At 45.9% G+C, this 23,520-nt stretch overlaps 1 protein-coding gene across 4 annotated transcripts in view; it reads left to right on the forward strand.

Moving 5' to 3' along the window:
- The first annotated feature begins 5,091 nt into the window (after positions 1–5,091).
- Positions 5,092–23,520, forward strand: part of LOC135902760 (neprilysin-1-like) — a 108,858-nt gene continuing 90,429 nt past the window's right edge. The window contains exons 1-5 of one of the 4 annotated variants that reach the window (XM_065432988.2): positions 5,092–5,226; positions 6,896–7,081; positions 13,268–13,555; positions 14,422–14,559; positions 21,945–22,034. In XM_065432988.2, the coding sequence (XP_065289060.1) occupies positions 5,224–5,226; positions 6,896–7,081; positions 13,268–13,555; positions 14,422–14,559; positions 21,945–22,034 (705 nt within the window). In that variant the 5' untranslated portion in view covers positions 5,092–5,223. Of the gene's footprint in view, positions 5,227–6,895; positions 7,082–13,267; positions 13,556–14,421; positions 14,560–21,944; positions 22,125–23,520 lie in introns of all 4 variants that reach the window. The other 3 variants (XM_065432987.2, XM_065432989.2, XM_065432990.2) reach the window with 3 other exon arrangements.

A 23,520-nucleotide genomic window follows, 5' to 3' on the forward strand; every position in this document is an offset into this window, starting at 1 on the left:
TGGCGTAACCACATAAAGTCGCGCCATTTCTTCGTGCAATAAAAAGCTATTTGACCTATTTTACAGCCAGTGGTGTGGTTACGGTCTACTGTGTCAGTAATTGTCACAAAAGTGCGCATAATCAAAGCGCGCGCCGCGTATCCCCGAAGCCACCAAAGGAGCACGTCGGCCCTCGACAGATTTCACAACAGAGAGCGCATACACCTCAGACAACCGACGTGATCAATCGTGACTAGAAACTTCTTCAAGATGTTCGAAGAGAGAGGAGAGAGAAAGCCCGCCAAAACAACCTTTCAGACTCCGACACATCGCGAACATAGCTCGAGGGTGTCGCAACCGCCCGAGCATGCGCAAACTGATGAGTCACCACCCTCGTTGAATATGTCTCTGTTGCCCTGCCTGAAAACCTGAGAAATGTCCGGAAGATTCACAGGCTTCGTAGACGCTATGGGGGAACGACTCCGTAAGAAAGCTCGACAAACGCCGGTGCAGGCGTTAGAAGCACGTGACAGAATCCGAGGGGACCAGAACGCACCGCAGAAGAGATGTGACGCGTAGACCGACCGTCTGCAGAAGAAGTGGATTCCCCGCCGAGCTGGCGGACGAGTTTCTCGAGCGTCTCCATTGCCGGAAGAAATTCTTTCTTGGAAATTTACCTCGAGCTACGCCGACATCTAGTTCAAGACCAGCACGAGTGAATACGAGTGGTCACCTATAGCGCTCCTATTCACAGCGTACTGTACGAGTTGAACTCTTAGTGCTTGTCGTTAATTACTTCCCAGACTTTGTTCATATTAATCTCAATTACATTGTGAAGTGCCTAGCGGCCGTGTGTATGTGTGTATGTAACTGACTTATTTGAACAATATATTTTGTTCTGTTTTGACACCTCTGGCTGCTGACTCGGTCTTCTAACCACAACCGGCGTTCGCTGGTGCACCAGAAGACCTCTTATTATATCTGCGCACTTTCGTGTGGTTATTTTCGGAGGCTGATAAGTTGGCTTTGGCGTTTGGCCCGGCGTTCGGGCCCTGTTCACGAGTTGTGTGACAGTCATGCTCACTCCCTATTCGTGGCGGGCCCGTGTCTTTTACGTCGAGTGTTTGAGCACTGCTCCAGGCAAAGGACACCAACGTTCTGCCTCTAGAGTTAACTTTGGTGCTTCCCCATAGGTAATGGTGGGCGTTAAAGTCACCAGTGAGCACCCACGGCACTGGAGTCATTGTCAAAATTCCCCGTAGGCGCTCACAATCTAGACGGCTTGCTGGAGATAAATAGGCTCCAAGAATTGTAAACGTGAGCTTTTTCTTCTTCACTGTTAAGCAAACGTATTGATTTGCTTCGTCAGGAGGCACTGGGTTATGTACATAAGTCAAGTCACGGCGTATAAACACAACAACCTTGCTGCACTCTCCGTGGGTAGAGGACATAAAGCACTCATAGCCGGACAGTCTGATGGGAGCTGACAGGTTGGGCTCGCAAATCACGATAATGGGGAACTGGTGCGTAAAGACAAACTGTCTAAAGTCGGACATGCGTGACTTAAGCCCTCTGGCGTTCCACTGCAAGACAGATGCATGCTTGACTTCCTCATGAAACGACGGCATCTCTCGGGTCATGGTTTTACCCTAGAGCCGCAAGCACCGGACTCAAGGTGTCCAGCACCTGCAGTGCGCTCTGTGCCAACGGGGTTTTCATGCTGCTCAGTAGAATGAGCATGGCGTCCATAAGTGACTTCAGCATCACTATGACTTGGCGATCCTCAGTCGTCGTCCCATCCGCGGTTCGTGAGGTCTTTGTGGGCGGCGCACTTTGGTGTGACTCCGAGGCAGGTTGTGCTCTTGGAAGTGTAGGCCACTCTTCAGGAGGTGAGCGTGTTGCCGCAGTCTTCGTTTTCGCAGTATCTGTTTTTGTGGAAGTCGGCGCTTATACGGTAGCCGCTTTGCTGGAAGATGGTGTATATCTTTCAGTACACGTAACTCTTCGTGCTGCTCTTCGGGGCCAATGTCGTCGTCGCCTGAGAGTAGCGGCAGCCTCTTTGTGTGTTGAATGGTCCCGTACCATACGTTTGAGTACTGCTCGCTCGTTCCTCACCCGCGGGCAATCATTGGATGAGGCCTCATGAGTACCATGGCAGTTAGGGCACTTTAACACAGTTGCGCGGCAGGCCTCTGCTGAATGAGATTCGGTGCACCGTGGGCACACGAGGTTATTCCTACAGACACCTTCTACGTGTCCCATCTTGCAGCATTTGTAGCATTGCAGGGGCTTCGGTACGTATGGGCGGAATGGATGGCGGACGTGGCCAACTTTGACGTGTGATGGAAGGCTGTCTCCATCAAACCACAGGTTCAGGCAACGGGTGTTGCCAAGTCTTGTGATGTGCGTGATAAGAGTGCCCAAACAAACAAGCAAAACAAAAACCCAAAACAAAAGCCCAAACAAAAGCCCCAAAAAAGACGCGCCCAGTTAACCTAAGGCCAAAGTAATTCCGGCAAGAAAGCCGAAATTAATGCCAGATGCGCTCCTTCAAACTGCACGCGTCTACAACTGGAACCTAAAGGTCAGCTTTAGTAAACGAAAAATATTGGTAGGGTACTGATTAAGGTGAGTCACTAGCATTTCATGCCCACATAATTTTGCTCACAAACTATAAGCGTAGACTTAGAAACACAAGTGCAAACGGTCAAATCAATTTTATTGGCTAAAGTCGTAATGTTTACGGTGTTCCCATTTTCTTTTTCCACTTGATTTCAGTTATGTTGTTCCGTGAACCGGATCCATGTCCTACATCGTATGTGTATTATATTCGCCAATTTCGTCAATAAAATTCAGTTTAAAGCTTGCGGTTGTTTCGATCGTCTCCTGTGTACGTTTCTATAGCTTGCGCACACAAGCCTGTCATCATGAAATATATAGGCTGGTCATGGAGATAGTGCAGTTTAATACGTGGGCCAATTCTTAAGGTAGGGCAGGCTAAGCGACACAGCAAGTTCACCACTGATTTGTTAACTAACAATGCCGTATTTCTTCAAGGTCAACCCCGACGACGACTTGCTCGTTAATTACACAACTTTCCGCTGGAGACACCCGATACGGGCGTTGCCGCAGTGGCAGGTACGAGCCAGTGTAGATGCAAAGCGCAACAGTAGACGTCCGTCCCTGGGAAGGTTGCCGGACATCGAAATTCTTCTAACAGGCACAGAAGCAGGGAACGCGTGGGCGGCGTTAGGTTATCAGCAGTGCAGGAATCAAATACATCACAGGGTGAAGGAGCAGGCGTAGAATTACTGAGCTTTCTGTAAGTGGAGCAGTGCGTGTCATCGTGCACGTCCATAACTTTCGCGTGTTGAATGGCTTCCATGTTGCCAAGACTCTCCTCTCGCAGCAGCATCACAGTGCATGGGGACGGGTTGCTAAAAACGATAGCGCCAAATCCCCCAGTGACTTCTGCGGTCGCAAAATGCCGCAGTGGACCTTTTCGGGAACAAAAGCGGTCGGATAAAGAGTGTCGGAAAGACTGGTCCAATATACGGACACAATCATTGACGATTTAGAGGGGTCTGTGGTGTCGTATTTCACGAGTAGCTTGTTCGAAGTCGAAGTACTGTCGGCCAGGGTTAAGTCTGACAATGGCGAGAGTTCTGTTTCGGTGCGTGCCCAATAAATCTCGGCATTGTGGCGGGACAGAAAAGCCCAGCCTAAGATGAAGTCATGCGAGCATGAGGAAATGATGAATTCAACGTCGCATAGAACGACCGCGATAACAACACGAGTGGCGCACACCGCTTTCAGGTGAATACGCAGGGCGCTGGCTGTACGGATGGATCGTTTAGAAAGTGTCGTGGTCACTTTTCGAAGCAAACTGCTAAGTTGCGCGGTCGTAACTTATACGGTGGCTCCAGTGTCCTCAAGCGCAGATTTGTGAACACCGTCCACAAAGACTTCAATCACATTCGATGAGCTTCATTCGGGGCTTAGAGATTTCTATAGCGTGGCAGCTCGTGCCTCGTTGATTGCGACGGCTGTCCAGCACTCTCTACCAAATTTTAAGGCATTTATCTGATCGGACAAGGAGCAGCGTGGCGGCGACAGTCTAGGCAGAGCATGGACTCCGAGCGCGGGCGGCATTCACGAGCGAGGACGCTGAAGGGGACGACTCACTAAAAATCTTTCTCTGCACTTGTTGTAACTTTAATAATAATGTGTTTGCATTAATTTGTATTTGTCCGAGAACAGCAACAACGAGTGAATTAACCATCAAACTTTGCTCGATCATCATCGGGCTACTGCGAATACAAAATTTTTAGAACCTACCATATTGCGATCACCTGCACAATGATTCGGTACAGTGCTCGAACTATTAAGTTCTGCAGGCTCATTCGTAGCTTGGCAATTCAGCCCTATGTTTTTTGAGCAATGACCTTGAAGCGTTCAGTCATTTTTAGTTTCACAGCATTATATTTTTCAAAGACCAAGGTTATTGAACTAGGTTATTGAGCAAAGTCATTGGACAACTGAAGTAGCTAAGCGTGAGCACACTTTTGCTGCTTTTTGGGGCTTCAACTCTTCGTTTCGTCACAAATATGTTTAGATTTGACCTGCTCAATCTCTCCATCCACCTCCTAACACACACACACACACACACACACACACACACACATATATATATATATATATATATATATATATATATATATATATATATATATATATATATATATATATATATATATATATATATATGTATTTATATATATTTGGATATTCGAATAGCTCAAGGGTATTGAGAAAGATCAGGTTCGCAACTTCATACATACATACATACATTTCATTTCATTTGTTTGGCGGTCAGGTCTACTGTATATTTATTTTTCTGGCTCCGCGTTCTTCTCAAAGGCATCTCGCTACTTCCCTAATAATCTCGCACTCGTATACTACAATTTTATATGCTCATTTTAAACGTACTTTAAACATGTCTTTCTCGTTTTCTAATGCCATCTAATTCGTAGCCTATTCCCTGCAGAGGGTATGCGCCACAGACTACAATCATTATCATCAATACCATCGCGATTAGTGTTCCTCGCGGGGAACTAGGAACGTTCCATATTTAGTATAGGCTTCGTTGGTGCTGCCTGATCTCAGACAAGCGAACCAATTCGCTTCCCACCGCACAAGGTCATCGCCTCTGTTTCCGAGCCTCCGCGCACACTCCGGTGAACCATGGTGATGTGACTCTTCGTTATTGACTAATTTAAGGAAGTAACTTACAGTGCAGCGCACTTGCTACATAAGATGCCGCGAAGATTGCTATCGAAATTTTAGCGATTCTACTGAGCGTTCAGAACTAGCATGAGTTCTGAAATGACAGTTCCGACCACATTGCTCGACCTTTGAATTCTGACTGTTGAAGTTCTCAATTGGGTCATATCGTGGATCCGCATTCCCCTAAACACTATAACGGTGGGTTGACCATTTGCTCAGCAAGTTGATAGACTGGCCACGATGTGATATTGAAGTGTTATTACGACTGAACTAATGTTGGGTAGCTACCTACCTAGTAACGATGTTCTGCAGGATCACATCAATGTCAAGTAAGTCCGCGACATCGACTCAGCAGTTATCGGGAATAATCTTTGGCAAATTCTTTCGGAGATACGTTCAACTTCGCGAAATTTCGGGAAGCTTGCGCCGTACGCTTCCGCGATTAGGAGCGACAGCGTTCTTGCCGAGGTAACATAGCACAGTTGATTCAGTGCCAGAACGACGTGGCCTGTAGACGCCGAATGCACGATCAAGCGCTAGTGTATGAAAATCTCGCGTAAGTGAAAGTATTTTATATATTCTGCTATTTTCTTCGAGGTTGCACGTGGGCGCAACACGTACCAAATGGCGTTCATGGCTCTGCTTTAGTTTCGTGACGTAACGCAGCAAGCTTAACTTTTCGCGCAAGAAAATGAAATGGAGGCTTTGATCCTACCGTTCTCGAGGAACAATAAAACTTTCCTCAGTAAAAATAAAGAGCCCATGCCTAATGATTGCAGTATTTATGCTTGGAGTTCTTTTACCCGCGTGAAATTCACGATGTCATATACAAATATATTATTTAATATGGTGGGGGGGGGACTGTACGTATATAGCACTCATAGTAACGAAACATGACCTCAACCAGGTATGCACTAATCAAGCTCAGGTCAATGTATCCTCAAGGGCACTCAGTCATGTAAACGCACTGGTGCGTTCACCTAGACCATTCGCGTGAGGCGAAACTGAATGCGCGTCCCGAACAAAGATCTCCGGTCGCGCCCCTGGTTCAGTTTTATTTCGTAAAACGGGTTCGGTGAAGTGCGATTTTCGCTCAGTTTGCCATATTGCTGGCACATAGTGACAAAATAAACAGAACACGCGGATACTCACACCCTAAATATACCGTTAACTTAGGGCTCATTTTAAATCAGTCTAACGATAAGCAGACTGTCTAACTCCGACTCGCTAAAAGTGTACTGATAGGGGTCACCCAGAGTATGGCTCACAGTTCTGTTTGAGTGAGTTAGGTCATGAATTTCACAGCCTATGAGGTCTGTATAACATCTCACATTATCGCGCACTTCTCCCATAAAATTTCACTATGTCGCTATAAGTTACATCGAGATGCAGGCGTGTAAACACGAACACAAGGAACTAAAAGAACAACACAAACATGACGTTGTTACTTCTGGTCGTGCAGTCGTGCATCAACGCCTGCCTTTAGTGACACAAACTTTTCCAACTCGCACAACTTTCAGTCATTTGAAATTCTCCGTGTGCTTCAAATCCAGCGTACGGGTCTAAGGAGTACCTTAATATGGTTTGCAGTTTCGGAACCGGCTGTTTACTTGTAACACTCTTAACGCAGGAATCAAAGGGACAATGGCTGCGCAAGCAACGCTTCATCAAGTCCCACAATGAGGAGGCGCTCGGTCCCGTTTGGATAATCCTTCCCCTCGTGTGCTTGTTCGTTGTGGTGCTAGTCGTCTTGTGCGCCATATTCCAGATCATCTTTATGCTCTGCAAACAGTCGCCAGACGAAGCCATCATCCCGGTGAGCACCGAAAATCGGTGAATGTTATCATTTTTTATAACAACTGGCACTCAATGTGACATTGCCCGGGAAGAAAGCTTGCTTCATTTCAAGCGCTGATCGGCAATTCGGTAAGGCCTGAGCTTAAAAGCTCTGGCTGCTCTACATCGACACTGCCAATATATGGTGGTGATGTATCTCCACTCCATGGAAATGAGGGACTAGGGCGACAAACCTACCATCCCCGCGTGAGGTTCAAGTAAATTTCGACGGCTGACTAGCGGCAGGTCCACGGCTTACCAGTCGCGGACCGTGAGGGGTGAGACGAGAAGTGACAAGATAAACACTAGGGAGATAATTGAGAACGGATTATTCGGCACAACATTAGGAAGAAATTAGCACAAACGCAAACACATTGACATAGGTGAAAGGTTAAATAATAGACAACACTCCAGGGACGCATACAAGAGACATCAACACGTGGCATTTCATATTGATTTGATACAAAATAAGAATAGAAATATACGCGGGCAAGTAAAAGAACATGAGTACCATAAATGCGATGAACACGGCACGAAAAATATTTACCAACAGGAAGAAGCGTTGATTAGCGTAATTGAGCGCTTACACAAAATATAGAGTCCAACGGATTGTTGAGGGCTCTTGAAACAGTTAAGATAACTACCGCATGCACATCGAATATCTGATGCGATATATTGCGGCAGAATGCCTGTGGCAGTGACTGTCGACAGTAATACGTTTGTGTTGAATGAATATAGCGCCACAATGACTTGTCACCATCGAAACGAGTTATGTATGATGTGTATACTGTAGCTGCTCTTGTCTGAGAAAACTGGATGGTATCTTGCGTCGCCGCCGCGAAGCCTGCGCGTATACTCCGAAATTCATGGCGCGCTGTTGCGTGAAGATACTGAGAAACTTGCCGTACGGCACCCAGCTTCTTTTCTGCACTTCATCCTGGCCACGATGCGGCATCTAGTGGCACAGCCAGGAAGTCCGTGCACGGCATCTGAGACAAGGAGCGTGGCCCACCGGTGCCTGCGAACGCTCACAATTCTTTCCTCACTTGCCGCGCACTCAGTAGCGCATCCTAAGGGACTTAAAATGGCGAGAGGTTCATTGACGAGCGGCCGGTGTCCAATGCCCTCATGGCCTAGCTCGCTAATGCGTTGACTTGAAGCGCGCCGACTAAAGGAGATAAAGTGACCTACCTTCGACTCCGCTCAGCAACGAAGAAATTCAAGGGATCTATTTGTTTATTCTATAGTGGGGCGTTCCCTATAGGACACGCCTATTTACCGAAGTTAGCGTCAGAGACGTTTATTGGAGAGCGGTGCAGAGCTGCTCGAACATACAGCTTGACAAAGTTCGCATCAAAAAGATTCAATGAAGACCAATACTGACGAAGTGGTGCTTACCCAGTTCTCGAAATCAGTGTCATAGTATAGTCCTGGATACCCAGTCTCGCTTCCATAATGACCAATGTCGACGTGAAACAGGTTCGCTGAAGAACAAGTTGCAGGAGTTGCAATATACTCACTCATCCAAGTTGGTGTGATGGTTGACTTGGAAATACATTACATCAGCACAGAAGCGGGATGCTCTACCCTATCGACCACGATCAGCCCAGTGACCAGGTTTGCTGGAAAACGGTTATAGTTGCGAACAAGCATAGATAGCCCCAGAAAGGTGCGTTGAATGGCCAAAGAATGCTAAAGCAATAAAAAGCGCATCCTGTTCGTGTTTCGCTACGCTTATCACTGCCTAAGACTAGGCCCAGGTGTCGGTCTTGTTCCCAAGGACCCGGTTTTTCGGACAGTGACCTGCCGGGTAATACTTAAGCAAATTCGCGATGCACGTCAGCCTCCAATACTAATAAACTGACTTTCTCCCTTCCAACACTTTCTCGAAAGTCCTATTTGTTCTTCCGCAGAGCTTTATACCTTATGATCCTTCGCACAATGCACAATATTATCGCGTCGGCCGGCGTCGGCTTTGCTCGGACACTGCGCCGACTGCGGCAGCATTCGTGGCGGCTCCAGTTATGCAAGATAGCAAAATAATACGTCGCCAGATGCGCCATTTTCCTAAGCCATGAAAAGCCAGCAATGCCTCGTGTCGGTGGCTATCGAAGTGTCGGCCTTTCCTTTCCGCCTCCGACCTTTCTCTTCGAAAAAGCGTTGACTTCTATGGCCCCTTTGCTGGGGCCATTGCCACGCGTAACTGGTTTATTGTTTGTGTGTGTGTATTTGGACTATTTCACCGTAGTACTAAGACGGAGATGCTCACTTTGGCTGCAGCATATGAAATTTTGACCATTCCTACTGTATTCCGTGATTATCACCCACGGTTCACCGCGCTTTCCGATTACTGATGGCGGACGGCAGGTCGTATAGCAGGTTCTGAACAACTACTACATCATTGTGGGTCTAATTATTGGCACTGTGCATCTTGCCATCCGCGCCCAAACGGCCTCACTGAGAGCACGAATCGAACGCTGATGAACATGCGTGCCATGTATGCGCATAGATCACAAGACATTGCATTCTGTTTCCCAATGGTTTTTAGGCGTACAACACCGCCAAGCCCAAAGGTACAGGCTATGCGCCTTTCTTCGTGCTTCGCAGTCGGCAACCGCAAAGCTTTATCGACACCAATCATTCTTTATGCCCTCATGAAGACTCGTTGGCTGGCACTCTTCAGCACTCTTTTCTCACAAAATCCTGCCACGGAGTGCTATGACGCTCCACATGTGCCCATAAAATTCGTTCCTAGAAATATTGTATGCTTTTTACGCCATCAAGGCAAAAGGGTTGTGCAGAAAATTTCGAACAAGATAGAAATATACCCATATATCGTATAAATATGTGACGTGAGATACGCCATCGCTAGACGTACTTCTCACAACCGCTAATACGACAAACGCAAATCTTGTGCGGCGCCAGATAGAAACTCTTCCACCATCGTGCTTTGTCTTTCGGTCGGAGAGCTGCGTCGGTGCCCAGAGAGGCCATATTCCATGGTGTATCAGAAAGTACATTATGCAGAAATGGTGGGAAAATACCAGGCCGCTGTCTATTGGCCTTCGCTGACCTTCCGGTCCCTTACACTTCGATAACTATCGGTTATCTTGCAACTAAAATCATGTAATTTATTATAGTTTTGTTGCAGATGTGCGATCTTCGTCCTCGTCATGGCACTCCGCAGCGGTCACTACATCAAGCTGGCACAATGTCTATCGTTGAAAAGGCTCTGCAAATCTCCATACTACTCCAATAGTCACCCTTGCCCACTTTCTCGATGCTGTTGTGTTCTGCGACGTCGACGAAGCTGGCGTCGTTCAATGCGTCAAGCTTTGTGAACACGTCGCCGCTAACATCAGGCGAGACACAACTATTGTGCTCGCGAGTGTCACACCTTAGCTTAACGTCACTCCATGCGTGTGGTGTCGAGCTCACGAATACGAGTTAAGGAGCTGGTATAATGGGAGCTTGGGCGAGTTGGTGGAGGACATACGAAAACGACAAAGACTGTGCTGTGTCCTTTCTTCTGTCCTAATTTTTTGCGCTTGAATTTATGTCGATATTAACCAGCTGGCACAATGCGAAATGTAGTGACCCCAGCTTAGTGACCCACTAGGGGGTAAGTTTTCCTCAAAAAAAGGCGTTTGAAATCCGTACTGACACACTTACAGAGCCGTGTATTTAGTAAATCCATGACGTCTTCGTGCTTATCCGCAATGCTGACCACACGATTACTTACACACACAAAATCGCTAGCATACTAAAAGAAGTCATAGACGAAGCATCCAATGTGCTTGTTTTCGACCTGGTAGGAATTTTAGATGTCATCATAAAGAACTGCCATCATTTGGCACAAGCTAAGAGCCATAGTATTAGTCAATACATTTCGCGACTGTCGAATACCGCTGCGACGTCTACGTTTGATGACGACATTATTTAACTAACCAGCTGTGCCAACCTAAACCGTATTCTCCGCTGTGAGGTCGAGGCCCTCTGTTGCCCATCCTTCTTTGTAGCGCCTACCTATCCATCACTACCCACGTTTCCGATGATTCAGGGAGTTTCGAAACAAGACTTTGAGAACTGGTCTCAACTTCATGAGCTCATCGATAAAACCCACCATCCAACACTTTTATCACGGCCCATATCGTACCCGGCAGCTCTATCCCTCAAATTCACACAGCCTGTCTGAATGACGCACCCCGGATGGCAGGCATGTCTGATTTCCCCGCTGATGAATTGGCCACCTCGCTCATTTCTGCCACGCATGATGACGATCAAGTACAACGGCGCACGGCGACATTTCAATCTGTTCATCAGGGCCAGCTGCTCGCTGTCCAACTCGTAATGAGCGCGCTGTCGGTAATCACACAGCTGCGAACCTTCGCTGCGCCCAGCCGGCTTCACACCAACGCCATTGGTCATGTTCGCCAAACGTTAGCCGTCACCTCTACTCGCTCATGTTCGCCGTACATCCCCGTACATACCTAACCAGAAAACTAGGCACTGCAGCTTGTGGAGGCAAAAGATGCATTGTCGACATGGCCCTCAAATTCTCTCTTGACGTCGCCGACCAACCAAAGCCTCCTTTACGTTGATGTTGACCGCATTCATGTCACTGCGCTGATCGATAAAGGAGCCCATGCCTCCATTATCTGCGCTGCCTTTGGACGACGACGTGGTAAATTCCTCCCTGCAGCGTTGACCTTGCTCCTCCGCGCTGCGGCTGGTTGTTCTGTTTTTCTCGCCGGAATGCACACAAGCTGTGTCAGCATCGTCGGGGTCTAAACCGTCGTAATCTGTTCAGTTGTTGGACAAGAATCACAAGACCACAATCTCGACGTCGATGTTCTTTCCGTGAACTTGCCTCGCATTTTACTGCCCAGCTAGGTTACTTCGCATTGATTTCGCTGTTCTTACGGAACTCGCTACCGCAACCTCAAACTGCACACACCTCATTGAATTGATTTGCCTACCACAAAAGTAATCAGCCTATATTAAACTGAGTTCTTCCCCAGCTTTACTTGGTGGAAATAACATCATCCCTCCTCTTCGAACATTCCAGAGCAGGAATAATGCTTTGCTATTTTGGCTTACAGAATTTGCATCCCTAGTGTTAGTTTTGTCTCTGAAAAGCAAATCCGGTTTAATGTGTTTTACTTGCCAGACTTGATCCTCTAGGTGGGGGTCACGCGGTGGCTTTGTCAACCGTTGCTTCCTCGGAGCCTAGTTGGCCGCTGAAGCCACGCACTGAAACACATCCGAACATGATGAAAATGACTCTGTCGAACCATTCATCTGAGCAGGCTGAATGTATTTGCCGTATTTTGTCGCTTTGTTAGGAAATTTCCTGCTTTTATAATCGCCCTGTAACGGGAAAGGCCTTTCTTGAAGGAGAGGCTGGCTTCGTGGCCACGTACGGACATGCCTTCCAGCAGACGCACAATGCACCAGCCAGTGCCCAGACTATTTTTTTCAGCCTCATGCAGATGCACGGTAGACTCCGTAGCATTCTCGCTGCTGAGTTCCTTTCCATGATTCACATCGACGCCATGATTCACATGTATGCAGCCCCCGCATAGCAGAATACTATCGCGATCAGTTTCTGTATACAATTTGTATGTTTTAGATTTTTGCTATGAGTACAGGCATTCAATTTAATCTATTTCTTGTTCAATATTTCTAATGTACAAAGAAACGCTTCTTGAGCCCGATGAAGAAATTCGGATCTTTATGAGTTGGCCAAAGGAAACCGGTTTACAGTATGCGACTTGCGCTCTCGCGAAAGGAGATATGTATTGCATGCTAGAAATTCAACAACGTAAGGCGCGTACAAAAATACAATATCCATTTTCCATGAAATAGGCAATAGGTAGTCTCGGGTATACCTAAAACAACAGACACAATGCTGATGATGAAGTGATCAAAACTCTGTGTTCAAACTGCACGTTGCCTCACTCAAACAAAACATTTCGACCACGTGAAGCTTCTGAAGTCGGAAGTTTCGCTTTTCTCAGGAGATGTGTAGGGGACAGGCTGCTTCTCTTTGTTCAAATATTTCTCAGTGCGCATGTGTACTTTTGTGTAAAACAGGTCCCACACGTTTAACAAATTAGGCAACGACTGCTGACTGTACCTGTCTGTGCCCTGCCCTGACCACCAGGTGGACACATTGGCGCCGTTCGACGTTGAGAGGAAAAGCATGCCTGACATAAAGCGCCCATCAGAAGAGCATCAACTGTGGTCGTCACCTGCTCAAGTGAACAGATCACTCACACCAGCACGTATTGCACCGACCCTTCCAACATCACGCAGCGGAGTGTGCACAACGTTTGACTGCCGCTACGCAGCGCAGTGGTTGCGGTCCAAACTCGACTACAGCGTTGACCCGTGCAAAGATTTCTATAAATTTGTTTGTGGCTCTTTCCGGGGATTCGACGCGTTCAGCCACGTGAGTGACATCACCTGCGGTTGGCCTTTGCACAATGTATTTCCGTTCCCGTAACAAGTTCGTTATTGTGCCTAAAAGTACAATAAAGTGAAATAGTAAGTTAAGTTAAACTGATTATTAGTGCTCGCGAATCTCTAAGACGTCAATATTATCGCGAACAGATCCTTAATATTGGGAAAATTGAGGTAAACACAGGGACACGCTGAGAGGTTCCCCCGGGACGTTCAAGTACTTGCCGATAGGAAATAGACTCCTGATTTAGGTTCAGTCACTAGTACTCAACGACTAGCTATACAAACATCATTCTAGTGCATTCTGACAAAATGTTCCCTGTACAGTTATATTTCATTTTGTAGAAAAGAATCATTGGCATTATATTTGACAACGTAACACCTGGTCAAAAGGTTTTGTTCTGGCTGGACTTTGGTACGCCCGCGCTTGCGCGTTTCGTTATTCCGTTATTGCCCAAGCTTAGTCTGGTTTGGCTGGCTCGCGACACTCGCAGAAACTGATGGTAGCAGAGATTCCCACTTCCACGAGATGTCGTGGGCTGCCAGAACGGTCCGCGCCATTTGACCAGCGGCAGCTGCAGTGGCCAATCCACCGCTCGGTCTTAGCCCCCGTTGGGCCATGGCCGCGCGTTTGCGTTTGGTGCAAAATGGCGTACTGCCATCTGCTGGCACCGTTTTACTCACAGAGGGGTAGTTCATGTAACAACAGTGAAAGCTAGTACTCGCAATGCGAGCACCAAGGATTAGGTCGCACGCTTTAACGAATATGAACGCTCACCCAATGAACGACGCGTTTAGTCTGCGTACGAACCATAAACCGACAAAGAGTTCGTTCGTTTTCTTGCGTACTTCCAGCTTGCACGGGGCATTGAAGTCACCACCAAAGCGTTCCTCGGCAATTTAAGGGTGCCATCTACCAATCAAAACTCCCAGCAGAAAGCAGCTGGAATGTACCAGGCTTGCGTGGCCTTTGCATTGTCAGGCAGGAATGAGGTAAACATATTTCTTATTTTAATACCAAAGGGAGAATCCTATTTTTAGACGTGATCATAATAGACCGTGTCTGATGGAAGGGTGATTTGACGGAACTGATATTGCAGCTACTACGTCGTCTAACCTAAACTACATAGCACAACAGACTCGTATACATTTTTTAACATACTGTAATAATAATATAATATTTGGGGTTTTACGTGCCAAAACCACTTTCTGATTATGAGGCACGCCGTAGTGGAGGACTCCGGAAATTTCGACCACCTGGGGTTCTTTAACGTGCACCTAAATCTAAGCACACGGGTGTTTTCGCATTTCGCCCCCATCGAAATGCGGCCGCCGTGGCCGGGATTCGATCCCGCGACCTCGTGCTCAGCACCCCAACACCATAGCCACTGAGCAACCACGGCGGGTCTTAACATACTGTCATGGCTCTACTTTACCGAATGAAAAGATCTATCATTGAAAATCATGTTGCATTCACTGGTTAAATCGATGTGCCACATTCACTGCCTCGGATGTTAGTGGTATTGCCTATCACAACCAGGGCTAGGCGTGCAGTCAAGCAACCAAGGAAATGGACAGAAAGTAACCTCGCCGTAGCATAAGAATGGATAAAACAGCACACTCGTAATGCCCAACACTTGCGTTTGGTCTCTACGTGCGCTACGTTATTCTTTCACGCGCTTTCTTTTGCCTGCGTCTTAATATTTCTTCAGTTCAATGAAGCATAACAATATCTCTCATTGGACTTCCTATCACGCATTGAAGCACATTATCTGAACACCAAATATTTCTCAACATCTGTAAGTAGTCATGGTGTTGAATAAATGCTACAGAGCTAACAAAGATGTGTACATTTGAGTTTAGTTTCATCATATGCCACGTGTAATGTGGTGCATTCGCAATTTCTATATATAATGAATTGCAGTGCCACAGCCCCGCTCTGGCGGATTGGCCAAAATTAGGACATGCAAACAGTATAGGTCACGAAAAATCAGTATATCAGAGAAGCTGCTCAATATATGCCGCAATTCAGTTAAAAGAATGACGTACTTTAGAAATGCGTATGAGGTGACACACTGAGATTACTTTTTAAAAAAGAGTTAAATAGCGAACGTGACAAGTTTAATTCCCCGTAATAGATAGCCAAATCTTAGCACAGTAAATACGACCTTACTCGCACTACTTGGCTGGGGCTTATGTAGCGATCATATAAGCCTGTGTGATTGCACATGTACACGGATCAGGTGACGTTTTGTATATACAACCGCAAACATACTCAGTGACAAAGCGACGACGAAAGCCAATCGCATCGGATGAGGCACATAAAAACTTTGCTTTTGGAATAAATGCTGCTAAGTCTTGATATTAAGAAAGGACTGATGCAAGTCACGCACGCTTGCCTTCCATGCGACACTTTCATGAAGTCGGAAATAATTTGTTCGCAACTGTGTAGCACTTACCAACCTGAACTAGTAAAGTGCGCCGTTAAAGTTTGGAAATTAAATAGCTTTTACAGTTAGCTTGTTCGAGTGCGACGAGTATAAGCGCATACTTCTGAGAGAGGTGCCTACTAAACAACTCTCCCATTTGGCAGATAGATGTACTCTTTCTGCGTATATCATTTAATCAGACAGTCATGCACGTAAAACAAATAAATGATAAAAATTAAATTAAGTGACTTAACCGAAGAGTGCGGTCGCTGAGTGTCATAGGAACACTGGAAGCACATATATTCGTTTTCGCGTGCCTCCTTATGGGTTCCCGTTGATCTGGAGCGCATATTCGCAATTGCTGTACTTCGAGTGGGGCGGTAAAAATAACGCCAATTGCTTCCCGCGCCAAGTGTAGAAATGATGTCTGATTTATCACAGACGCGTTTTGCTGCAGCTTAATAGGGGCGTCGTACACGCGCTGTCCAAGCCTATGGTAAGTCCGCTTTCAAGGTCGCGTGTTTTACTCGAGGCTCAGAACCACAATGTTCTTTTGGCCCGTCCCGCAACTCTTAGGATCTGATCGCGAGCGAAAGTTTTCCTGTATATTTCAGCATATGTATATGCCAATCTGCCCTCCTCACAACCAATTACTTCGCCTTAGGAGGCAGAGGGTTCCGACTCCTTATCTCATTATCATGTTAACCCGGCTATAGCGGATAATTGAAGCATATTTTTAGGCTGGTAGGATCTTCTGAGCTGGACATCTCAGCCATAAGGGGGCCGCTCAGTCTGCAGGGTTACCTGACTGAGGTCTCTTGGAAGCTTGGTTACCTTAGTCAGAATTTCAAATCCTCGTTTTTTTTAAATTGGCCTCCCTCGTACACTATTCAATTACTCCCTCGAAAAATGATTCATTCGATGAACCATTGACCCTCCGTCCCCAACAGCTGCGGAGCACCTGACCAAGGGTGCCAGATCTGTAACGAAGCAGAGGGTGCTAAGAATCTCTGGACCCGGACAGGCCTCTAATGTAACCTGATCGTGGCAACCGTTAACACCCGAACTCTCTCTAGTTAAGCAGGACTCTGAACTATCGGACATTTCTTGGGCTATCATGGGCCTTATTCAGGTTAAACGGACTGGTGAGGCTTATACTGTGCTGACTAGCAGCCACGACCTCGGCTATAGGGACTTCCAGATAAGAAGCAGCGCGGAGTAGGATTTTCGTGTATAAGGACAAAGCGGGCTACTTTGACGAATTCTACAGGATTAATCAGACGGTGTTGGTAGTCGTAATAAAATTTACTACCATGTATAAATTAAAGGTAGGACAAGGCTATGATCTAGCCTCCAGTCATGACGATAATGATATCGAACAGTTTTATGAAGATGTTGAGTTAGCGATAAGAAAAGCGCAAATTCATTATACTGTAGTAATGAGCTGTAGTAACAAGCTGGTAAACAAGCGATTGGCAGCTACCGCATGGATTCTAGGAACACTAGTGGAGAGATGTTGGTCGATTCGCGGAAAGGAATAAGCTCTGTAGAATAAATACGTTCTTCAGGAAATGTAGCAACAGAAAGTGGACCTGCAAAAGCCCTTTCAAAGCCCTGCAAAAGCCCCCTTTCAAACTTTGTGCCAATCTCAGCATAGTGCAGGATGTAGAAGTGTTAGGCATGGTAAAATGCAGTGATCATATGTTAGTGAGGTTTACGAGCTACCTCATTATGGAGAGAGGAAGGGTAAAACCCGAGAAAAAGAAACAGAGCAGCCTAGCCGCAGCAAAGATAAGAGCAGACGTATTCAGGCTGGTACTTGCAAATGACTATGCACTCTTAGAACTGCGAGAAGATCACATAGAAGTAATGAATGAAACCGTAACTGTGCTGACTTCAGAAGCAGCAACTGAAATGGGAGGTGTCGCGCCAAGGCAACCAATAGGTAAGTTCTGCCATGTAACGAAGGACCTAATAGTGAAATGACAAAAAATTAGTGTTCAACTGAAGAGTTCAGATAGACGCGAAATTGCAAGAACTAATCAAAGAGAAAATAAGGGATATTCGAAATGATAACGTAAGAAAGACTGAGTAAGCAATAAAAATTGGATGAAGCATGAAATCAGGGAGACGAAAACTTAGCCTAGGACAAGCCAAGATCTATGCAATGGAAGACAACCAGGGTACTTTCATCAGGGTTTAGAATATATAGCAAAAGCAGCGGAATAGTTCTATAAATGACCTGTACAGTACTCAGAGCAGCCACAATACTTCCGTTCGAAGTACTAATGAGCAGAGTACAGACGTTCCTTCTGTAACTAGCGATGAAGCTGCAAGGGCCTTGCAAGACATGAAACAGGGAACAGCGGCCAGAGAAGATGGAATATCAGTCGGTATATTCTTGGATGGAGGAGACACCAAGCTTGAAAATCTGAAACTGAAAACTTTAAAGGTGCCTGAAAACTGAAAGGATGCCAACATTACACTAATCCACAAAAAGTGAGAACCCTAAGAATGGAAGAATTAGAGACCCATTAGCCCACTTCATGTATTGTGTAAAATATTCACCAAGATAATTTCCAACATAAAACGGGGCAACCCTGGGATTCCGCCAACCAAGAAAAAAGGCTGGCTTCAGGACGGTATATTCTACAGTGGATTCTATCCATTTGATCGATCAGATAACCGAGAAATATGCAGAGTACAATCAGACTCTATATGTTTGATGTACTAAGAAAGTACATTTGATTCAGTAGAGATTACGTTATCAAGGAGTACAGGAGGCTTACGTAAAAATCTTCGAAAATATTTGCAGAAATTCTACAGATACCTTAATTTAACAAAAGAAAAGTAGAAAGATACCTATAAAGAACTAGGTCAGACAAGGAAGTACAATCTCTCCAATGCTGTTTACGGCGTGCCTGCAAGAATATTTTAGCTTGTAAACTGGGAACGCTTAGGAGTAAGGAATAAAGGTAAATACCTCATCAACTTTCGGTTTGCAGACGACCTTGTCCGGTTCAGCAACACTGGGGATCAGTTACAACAAATGACTGAGGACCTTAACACCGAGAGTATGAAAGTGGGGTTCAAGATCAGTATGCAGAAAACAAAGATAATTATCAATAGCAACAAGAATTCAGGATAGCCATTCAGCCTCTAAAGTAGCTGAAGGAGTACGTTTGCTTATGTTAATTATTCGCAGGGGATCTTTATTATGAGAAGCAAATTTACAGAAGAACAAAAATGGGTTGGAGCGCATGCGAAATACATGGTCGTATCCTGACTCGAAGCCCACCATTAAAATTAAAAGAAAAGCGTAAAATCAGTGCATTTTGCCGATGCTAACATATGGGGCAGAAACTCGGAGACTGACGAAGGAGCCCGAGAACAAGGACCGCGCAAAGAGCAATGAAACGAACAATGTTAGGCGTAACTTTAAGAGACATGAAGATTGCTGTGCATTAGAGAACAAACGGGCATAGCCGATATTTTAATTGTCATTAGGAAAAAAATGGAACTGGGCAGCTCACGTAATGCGTAGGTTAGACAGCCGGTGGAGCAAAGTGCAACAGAGTGTTCAAAGAGAGTGACTGTCCAATAGCGTACATTGAAAAATGTTGGAGCTTCAGGATCTCTATACATTTAGACTCGTTTGGGCATTTCCTCTCGTTAGACATTTCGTCTCAATAGGGCGATCCCTAGGCACAAGGCCCATGTCCAGTCGGCATAGGGGGATTCTGCTCGAGCCTTTCTGCCAAGATTTCCGACCATCCCGGCCCAGCGGATCTTCATTCTGGGCTGTTGTCTGCACCTTCATGATGCGCGAACTCAACCAAGTCCATTTTGAGTGTTGGACAGCACTGAAGTTACCATACTTGATCGCATTTAAATATATTATTCCAGGTAGGGCTTTATCTCGATCTCACCACGGTTGGCTTGGTATTCGAGAACGACCGAAAGCCAACACGATTCCAACTGGTGCTGCCCGTCTTGGCAATACAACTCGCGGAGTCAGAAGTTCACACATCACGGTTCGCTTTCTATTGACAAGCGGGCTACCTAACCAAACACTCACGCCAAAATGCTCAACTGCAGGTACCTTTCTACTACAAGGGTTTCATCTATCAAAACGGGATTATAAACGGAAAGAGCGCGCTCTCAATGATACACGCGTAAGTAAAGTTGGCGTCGCACGCGCAAATCAGGCGGTGCTCACTGAGTTGATCAATGCCGGTGAAAGAACTCCATCAACGTTATTTTTGTCATGAGCAAACTAGCGTGAAATAGCTACAAGGCGAAGTAACAATGCTACATGCGAGAAGCAAATAGCAGGCAGGTGGAAAAACAGCCAATTTGACATTCGGATTCTGCGCAGGGCTATTGCCTACTGGTGCTGGCGCTGTTTTTCCTGCCAATTACGCGGGAATACATAAAGCTTCACAGGTGGTTGTAGGCGCGGGTTGTTCTTGTTGTTGATGTGGCACTTCATCACTCAACACTACCACCCTTCTTGACTATCCGGCCTGGGCGAGTTCACCACAAGCAACGTGAAACAACAGTGAGGCCAGGAAGACGGTTGCACTTGTTTGAATGCAAGCGCCTGACGGCGCCGGCTCCGTGCTCGCCCAATAGAGATGAGGCTCTCAGATGGGGCAAAGCGTGGCTGTGATTTGGCGACAGGCATGATGTTGAGAGCCCTGTATTTGGCGTTCTTGCCACTATCGCACCGCGTGACTAGCAGGAACAAGATTACGTGCCCAAGTGGAGAGAATGCCAGTATGCTAAAACAGACGAACCAGCAGACGTCATTTGTTCCCCTCTGTTAAATGGTAGTAATAACGAAAGAAATAGATTTGCTTTATTTGCAAAAAGATCCCTCTCTAGGCGGCAATTTGTTGCAGTGATGATATTTTGGTAGCGCGTTTTGTTTGGCTACCGGATTGCGTATATAAAAGAAACGAAAAGAAATGCTCCTACAGATGCAGGTATAGGAAAGATTTAGCGCTATACAGACGACTAATATGCATAAACCAACGCAGTACGTGTATGAATTATTTGGGCCCCCTGTATACTTTATGTTTCCTGCATTGAGTCAAGTCGCGTTACGAGACAGGTTCAGTAAAAAAAAAGTTATAAAAATGGCTCCGGCGGTTACCAAAACAGAGATGTGGAAATGTTGCCTAACGCCGGCTTAATTGCGCGGTGCTTTTTTGTAACCAAGCAACTAAACAATCTTTTTGGGGGGATTTAGATTTCCTTCCTGATTGGTTGCTTCACACCTAAAAGGAGAGACCGAGCTTCACGCGAGATTTCTGACGCGTTTACCGTGACGTCTAAATATGACGAATGTGTCAGGACTTCTTCGATCGCTCTTATACTTACAACGAGCTTAGGTATCTCCGAGAGTAATATGATAGTGCATTTTAGTTTTATCTTTCCGAGTTAACTTCAGAATCACTTGATGCCCAAATGCCTATGGAAGTGCATAACAATTCTTACTCCCCAGATGCCCCCATTAAAGCCATAGTCAGCGCTTGTCCTGCGTACCTCCATTGTACATGTTCATATCGCGCTTTTTTTTTCCAGCATGGTGTCTTAATTTCGTCTTCAGATATCTGCTGAAAAGAAGCGCTCGTAACAGTAAGCAAGTTCTGATACAGCAAGGTGTTTTATTTGATGATGTTTTGACTTATGTCCATTACCCGCCGTGGCTGCTCAGTGGCTATGGTGTTAGGCTGCTTAGCACGAGGTCGCGGGATCGAATCCCGGCCATGGCGGCCGCATTTCGATGGAGGCGAAATGCGAAAACACCCGTGTACTTAGATTTAGGTGCACGTTAAAGATCCCCAGGTGGTCGAAATTTCCGGAGTCCTCCACTACGGCGTCCCTCATAATCAGAAAGTAGTACTGGCACGTAAAACTGAATAACTTTTTTGTCCATTCCAGACTACGTATCTCGTCAAATGGATGATATCCTTGAACCTGGACCTGATGAACCAGACCAGATTGGCTGCAGTGAACCCTGTTGAAATGATGGTGCGCGCTTCTCTTGACCTAGGTGTCAAGGCTGTAATCGCCATTGTTCTTAGGAAGCAGGACTTCGTAGCCGGCAAGAGAGTGATACAGGTCTGGTAATAAATTATTCTTATATGTGAAGGTTGCATAACGATGTCAGATCCACGTGCGCCTGTTGTAGCAATACTGCTGAGGAATGTGGAATGAAGTTTGCACAACATGCACTTTCGATAATGAAGCTCCATCACAACTTGCTCTAGCGAGGTAGTAGCAGGGGCGTAGCCAGGGGAGGGGGGGGCGGCTTATGGGGCTTCAGCTCTTCTCGAAATTTTTTCATGCTGTCCATGCACCGTCGACCAAAGCAACCCCTGGCGCCAGAAATGATTCTGGATTCTGTCTATAATGTGTTTTGCATGATCGAAAAGATATTTCACCGCGAACATTGCCAACTCGGGCTGGATTTCGCGGCAACGCCCATGCACCGGGATTTGCATAACGCGAGGTGTTGGGATGCTGAGCACGAGGTCGCGGAATCGAATCCCGAATGGGGGCAAAATGCAAAAGCACCCGTTGCTACTTAGATTTAGGTGCACGTTAAAGAACCCCAGGAGGTCGAAATTTCCGGAGTGCCCCACGACGGCGAGCCTCATATTCAGAAAGTGGTTTTGGCACGTAAAGCCACATTTCTTAATTTTAATTTTCCACGACAATCCCCATCCCCACGTCGATGAAGTGGTTAATACTGAAGTGACAAAGTTCAAGTGGGAAACGCTGCAACATCCGCCATACAGCTGAGACCTGTCGCCTTGCGACTTCCGCATTTTGGGGCAAATGAAAAAACAGCTCAAGGGAAACAGATTCGTATGGGACGATGACGTGATAGAGCCAGTTGCTGATTTTTTGAAGCAGCAAGCCAATGAGTTTTATGAGACGGGAATCTCCCGAGTCCTTAGTCAACGGCACAAATGTCTAAATGCTCATAGAGACTACTTTTAAATAAAATACCCCGTATGTCATATATTCGCATTGACTGACTTTCATTAGACTCGACATCGTATATTTTTAGAACGGTTTTATATACGTGCTCTTTGTTGGGACAATAATTTCGGTGCAATTAGAGAAGATACATGAGCGGTAACAGATGCTTCTGCAAAATGCATTGGAATAAATGACGCGTCATTGAGATTTTTCAGTAGCCGTTGCATATATACCAATATGTAAACAAGGTTCTTGAATGACAAAGTTTCATTAAAATATTTGTCCTCAACTGGTTCATTTCATGGCCTTTACATTTTTCATATAACTGCCATGCACGGGCTTACTGGTTTCAAGGTGAATTATAAAAACTTGGAAGCATCAATATCAGTAATGTTGGGCACAATCTATAAGCACAATCTATTGTACCCATATGGGCACAAACACATATGGGTACATCTTATTATTTAAAAAATACATATATTACTTGTTCTGACAGTGCGTAGCATTCAAGAATTCGTTTGCAGCATCT

Source organism: Dermacentor albipictus, chromosome 2 (assembly GCF_038994185.2).
Source record: "Dermacentor albipictus isolate Rhodes 1998 colony chromosome 2, USDA_Dalb.pri_finalv2, whole genome shotgun sequence".
In the NCBI taxonomy this organism is placed as follows: Eukaryota; Metazoa; Arthropoda; class Arachnida; order Ixodida; family Ixodidae; genus Dermacentor; species Dermacentor albipictus.